Below are 6,000 nucleotides of genomic sequence, written 5' to 3'. Positions count from 1 at the left end.
TAATCCTGTTGTGTTTTATCTAACTTACCTTTGACATTTAGTTTAGAAATAAAAACGAAATTGTGTAACAATAAGGATCCAGAGGAAGAGCGCGGGGCGCCCTTATCCACGGTGTCCCCAAAAAAGAAGACGAGTCCATAACTCCGTTATTTATCGGAAGATTTTAATTATCTGTACACCGAATTAAATGGTTGCTAATAGGCTACAACGTGGCCTAATCAATTCAAGTATAACCCCATGGGAGAGTAAACTGTCAAAATATTTTTTTTCAAATGGGATTACATATTTTTTTTTAGTAATTCTGATAGAGATTTTTATTCTAAAAACAACAATGTATCACAAGTATACACTGAAATACCAAAAATTTACAAAAAAAATGTAAAAAACGCTACTATCGTCTATGTTCCATTTTGCGCTAAACATTGGCGGCATATCTCGGCAATCCCACATGTTATTATTATTCGTCATTTGTTTTTCCAGCTTTTCGCTAAGTGATCGTCATTTGTTTCAAAAGTTAGTGTTATTTTATTTTATGTAAAGTTATACATGTGTGCATTGTTGTTTTCAGAATTAAAATCTCTATCAAAATGACTAAAAAAAATATGTAATCCCATTTGAAAACAAATATTTTGACAGTTTAGTCTTGAAGCCGTTGGAGCTATACGTGAATTTATTAAGCCGTTTTGTAGCCTATTAACAACCATTTAATTTGGTGTATAGATAATTAAGATCCTCCCATAAATTAGGGAGCTATGGTCTCGTCTTTTTTTTTGGGCCACCTGTATAAGGCAAAACTTTGATGTCGTAGTATTAATATGAGAGTGTTATGTCCGAACATGGCGTTGTACACTTCAACACTTTTTTCAAGCAGATAAAATATATTGTCAATTTTGTGGAAGAATTCGAGCTGTGGTTTTCCACAAAACGGAGCTCCGCGCTACATAAATTACTTATCTTATTAATGTAATTAAAGCTTTGTACCGCGATAATTCACTAGGCAAAAATTAATAGGAAAATTTTCCTTTTTTGAATTTTTTACAACTACATACAGTTTAAAATTTGTAATGAAATGTGTTAGAAATATACAGTGCGTTCGTAAAGTTCGGAATAAATTCGATAAAACTGTAAGTATTAACTTCAGAGAAAAATCCTTGAGAGTCAAATTTATTTTTTTAAATTGCATATCCTCCAGTACTTTACTTATGTTTACAGCTTTTCATTTCCTAATTATGACGTCATCAATATATTTTTTAAATAACAACCCACACTTTTTTCTTCTTTTTGTCATAGGCCTTCCTACTACCTAAACGACAAGTGAAAAAAATTGATACCTTAGACAACAACTTTTCTGGGAAAATGACAATTTTCAGTTCAAAAATTTAATTTAATTCTTAGATAAATGTTTTTTTCTCTATGGGTTTAGTTAAAACCGAAGGTTTACTTTAATAGAAAAAATTATTTAGAAGATTTGCAGCAGACAATTGGCGCTGAAACGGAACAAATAAGCCCTAACATTATTGAGCGCAGTGTACAGTCTTGGTGAGTGCTAAATGGTTGGCGGGAGGCAATTTCAACAATTCCGTTAAATTATTTAACCTTAGATGTTCGTTTGTTTTTGTTTGAGGTCAATTAAAAATTTTTACAATAAAAGTTGAATTAATTTCTTGAAGAAAAATTTGTCATTTTCTCAAAAAAGTTGTTACGTAAGGTATCATTTTTTTTCATTCATAATTTAGCTAGTACAAAGAAGAAAAATGTGGGAAAAATTATTGATGACGTCATAATTAAGAAACGAAAAGCTATCAACTTAATTAAAGTACTGGAGAATACGCACTTTTTAAAAACAACGTTGACCTTTTCGTGAATTTTTCCTAGAAATTAATATTTACAGTTTTATCGAATTTATTCCGAACAATCCGAACATTATTGTGCTTTCCGAGACAAATTGTGGAATTCCCTATTCATTTTTGCCTAGTTTATTTTGTTTGTGATGGATGACTGATGACGTAGTACAATCAGTTGTACGAAAAAAAAATTACAGCACTATTATTAGAATCCAAGGTCCAATACAGTTTTAAATGATGACAACTTTTTCCAAAGGAATTTGACAGGTAACACTTATTTACATTAGAGTACGGTAGGTATATTTTCCAGAGCGGCAACTAGGTTTCAGGCTCGAAGCGAAGCCGAGTGCCGAATTAGTTGGAGCGCTAAATAATACGAGTATCTACACCGTACGATATTTGTATCAGGTTTTTCGACTTATCAAATGTTTTATTTTTTACTTTTGCAGATCTTTATGAAATAACAAATGTCAAACTTTTTGACACACAGAGCTGCCAACCCGAAAGGTTGTATTTTCCCTATTATAAAATGATTATTTATTAGTCAATAAAAACTGAAAAACGCATTTATTGGAAAAATAATACATCTAAAATATATTTTTTGTATCACTGTTGGAGTCCACGAGCGTTTGTTTTTGTCAATTTACTCGCTGTTATTTGGTAGCAATGAATGCCAGCAGTGAAGAAGTTCAGCCTGAGAACCGATTAACTGTAGAGCCAGTGAAGCGAATTATTAAAAAAAAATAATCACAGGAAGAACTAGTCTGAGGTCCTCAAACCAGAGCAACAATCATGTTGTTAAGTATTTTTATTCGGTATAAAAGTTACATATGTATCTGTGAAAATATCCGTCGGGTCTCTGTAGAAGTTCTTCAGTACGACCAAACTCTACAACACTTCCAGAATCCATCACTAGAATCTTATCTGAATCCATCACAGTATCCAAGCGATGTGCAATTGTCAACACGGTGGAATCCTTGAACTTCTTTCTTATGGTACGTTGTATCATTTCGTCCGTTTCCAAATCCACGTTAGCTGTGGCTTCGTCCAAAACAACAATTTTGGTATTTTTCAAAATCGCCCTCACCAAACACAACAATTGTTTCTCTCCGACGCTAAAATTAGAACCTCCTTCTGACACCAAACTGTCCAGACCTGATTGCAGACCGGTGACCATTTTCTTCAAACCCACATCTTCCAACGCGCTCCACACTTCTCTATCAGGGAATTCGTCGAAAGGATCGAGGTTCTTGTGCAGAGTACCCAAGAATAAAACTGGTTCCTGAGGGATGATGGAGATTCTCGAACGGAGAGTACTCATCGGTACTGATTTGGTGTCAACTCCGTCGATACTGACAGTGCCTTCGAAGTCAAAAAGGCGGAAAAGGACAGAGATCAAGGAGGATTTCCCTGCGCCGGTACGACCGACAATTCCTATTTTTTCTCCTGGATGAATTCCCACAGAGACAACTTTGAGGACCCATTGTTTGTCGAGGGAGTATCGCATGGAGACGCGGTCGAATGTAATTTTTCCCGCAATTGGCCAAGTTGGGGCAGGGATGATAGTTCCTTTATCTGTCTCAGGTGTCACGTCTGTGTACTCTACCACTCTTTCGGTGGATACCATTTGGGCGTCTAGATCTCCTAACAATTTCATCCCGTACTGGACCAGCGTTGTCAAGACCATCGTTTGAGTTATCATCAAACCGACGTTGCCACCAACGGTCACTGTAAAGACTTGCTGCAAATTTTGTATTCAATTGTGAGCCGTACTACCGTTTTCAAAGTAGAGCAAGCTGTAGATTAAGACAACGACATAAATACAACAAGTTAGTTGAGTCCAAAAAGCAAAGGCAAAATAGAAAGCTTGGTACAGATAAAAGGATGAACTGTGGCGATTTTGATGATCGTCGAACTCTTTTTGCAATATCTCTTGGGCTTTGGACGCTCTGATCACGCTCAGTCCTTGCATCGAAGCAGCTAAATGTGTGAAAACTGGACTTCGTCCTAGAAGAATAATCTAAACGTTTGATAAACCTCTACCCACACTTACTAATCCCCTCCACTCTTCTGATTTTCTTAATGGTGTGCTGAAATATCTTAAAGTAGACGTAGGAAGTAAAACACAACACCAGTGTTGGAATAACCATCCAAGAGTTGACGATAATCACAACCACACTTGCTCCAACCGTTGACAAAATTTCTGTTGTCACTTCCATTGACGTCACCGGAATGAATTCGTCGATCATTCCCATGTCCTTAGAAAACCGATTTATAATTCTTCCCGAAGAGTGATTGTTGAAGAAGGTCATTGACCCTTCTACAACCTTGCTCAGAAGGTTGTTATGCAGATTTCTTGAGGCTCTTTTACAATATTTCACAAACACCCAAACTGTACCATGACATACAAACACGAACACTATCAAAACAATAGCGTACATGGACAAATAATCCTCATCTGTAAAAAATCTGTAGAGCTGGGGGCAGAGATTGAAAGAATCTTGACGGAAGTTGACCCAAAGTGTAACAAGACCGTCGACGATGTTTGACAGTAACTGCACAAGAATAAATAAAACAAAAACAAAACAAGTCATCAATTTCCCTCCAGCTGAAGCATAACTCTTGTAACTGTTGATTCCTCCACCTTCGTCTTCTTTTACTTCTAATTGTGAACTGTAATTACTAGGTTGCGATTCTTCTAGGGCTACTTCATCGCTGTTGGCCTTTAATTTCTCTTCCAAACCCTCGAATAACTCAGAACTGTCCCCTCGTACCACTCTTCCATTCCTCAAAAAATATATTTTGGTTGCATTTCTTAGGAAATGGATCTGATGTGTGACCAGTACTACACATTTCTTACGAAGAAATTTCAAAATGCATTCGTTGAAGATGTGGTCAGCGACATGAGCATCCACAGCCGATAGAGGATCGTCTAAGAGATAAATCTCCGCATTTCTGTACACAGCTCTGGCCAAAGCGATTCTAGCTTTCTGTCCTCCACTTAACATCACTCCCCTCTCTCCAACCAGAGTGTTGTCACCGAAAGGAAAAACAGAGATGTCGCGTTCTAACGCGCATACTCTCAGTACCTTTAGGTACCTACTCTCCTTGAACTTTTCCCCAAACAAAATATTTTGTCTGATGGAGCCTGAAAAAATCCACGGCTCTTGAGGGGCATATGAGATATTCATCTCTACATCCACACTTCCTCTTATTGGTTCAATTTCTTTTAATATAACTTGCAGCAACGTTGATTTACCGCTTCCAGCACTACCAACAACTCCCACCAACTCGCCAACATCTGCACTGAAACTAACATCTCTCAGTACTTCTTCCTGAATGGAAGCATTCCATTTAACACTAATATTCTTCAATTCAACTCCAGGAAACTTGTGTTTAAAGTTGCGCTGGTTCACCAATAAGTAATGAGTCTCGGTTTTTTGTTGGTGGTCTGTCAGCAAAAAGTTCTGAATTCGTGCGATTGAAATCTTCGTTTCTGCTAACATGATCACAGCTACTGGAAACAACTGCATTATAGAAACTTTGATGATGTCGTAAAAAGATATCAAAGCGAATACGTATTGAGATGTGAATGGAAAACCAGACAAAATACCAGCGACGATGCACAAGAACAAGCATAATTTGTGGATGTAGAACTTGAAGGACTTGTTGGTGACGCGAAGTAGATTGGACGTTACGATTTTCTCAAGTTCTAATCTGAAAATGATTGTTTGAAGTTGTTCATGAAGAAAAAGAAAGCACACCTTCTAGCTTGTTCTACTAGTTTTTGAAGAGGTTTTTCCCATGTGAACATTTTGATGGTTTGAATACCATTGATGAGGCTATGTATTAAACGAATTCTGTAGTCAGTTTTGACAGCAACTTGCGTTCTACAAGTGGAAATTTTCTTGAAAACGTACACTACAAAACGAATTTTCTTCTTAGTGTGACGGCAAATATTCAACTTACCCTGGACTAGTAGATAGACAATTATGAGTCCCGCTCCAGCCAGAACATTGCTACTAAACATGGCACTAAAAAAATATACTCCAACGACAAATTTTACTGGACCCATCCAGATAAAATGCAGACAAATGGAAGCATCAATAAACCGTTTCACATCGTTCGACATCAAATTGACAATTTGTCCCAAACT

General features: G+C 36.8%; 1 protein-coding gene across 1 annotated transcript; it reads right to left on the bottom strand.

Annotated features, from left to right (window-relative positions):
- Positions 1 to 2,640: 2,640 nt before the first annotated feature.
- Positions 2,641 to 5,777, bottom strand: LOC138127536 (probable multidrug resistance-associated protein lethal(2)03659). Its single transcript, XM_069043576.1, has 4 exons — positions 5,609 to 5,777; positions 3,898 to 5,561; positions 3,621 to 3,851; positions 2,641 to 3,572 (listed from the first exon to the last, which is right to left on the bottom strand). Exons 1-4 carry the CDS (start codon positions 5,656 to 5,658, stop codon positions 2,653 to 2,655), a joined length of 2,865 nt encoding a protein of 954 aa, XP_068899677.1. The 5' UTR covers positions 5,659 to 5,777; the 3' UTR covers positions 2,641 to 2,652.
- Between the last annotated feature and the right edge of the window lie 223 nt (positions 5,778 to 6,000).

This window comes from Tenebrio molitor, chromosome 4, assembly GCF_963966145.1.
Source record: "Tenebrio molitor chromosome 4, icTenMoli1.1, whole genome shotgun sequence".
NCBI classification, from domain to species: Eukaryota; Metazoa; Arthropoda; class Insecta; order Coleoptera; family Tenebrionidae; genus Tenebrio; species Tenebrio molitor.
The sequence above is the reverse complement of the archived record's forward strand: the minus strand, read 5'-3'. Positions and strand labels throughout refer to the sequence as shown.

Bases quoted from the DNA above. Each gene is read 5' to 3' on its own strand.
- LOC138127536 (XM_069043576.1), bottom strand. From the start codon at position 5,658: ATGTTCACATGGGAAAAACCTCTTCAAAAACTAGTAGAACAAGCTAGA. The intron at 5,562-5,608 runs GTGTGCTTTCTT...AATCATTTTCAG, and splicing joins CTAGTAGAACAAGCTAGAAG to ATTAGAACTTGAGAAAATCG. The intron at 3,573-3,620 runs GTAGTACGGCTC...AAGTCTTTACAG, and splicing joins CTTGCTCTACTTTGAAAACG to TGACCGTTGGTGGCAACGTC.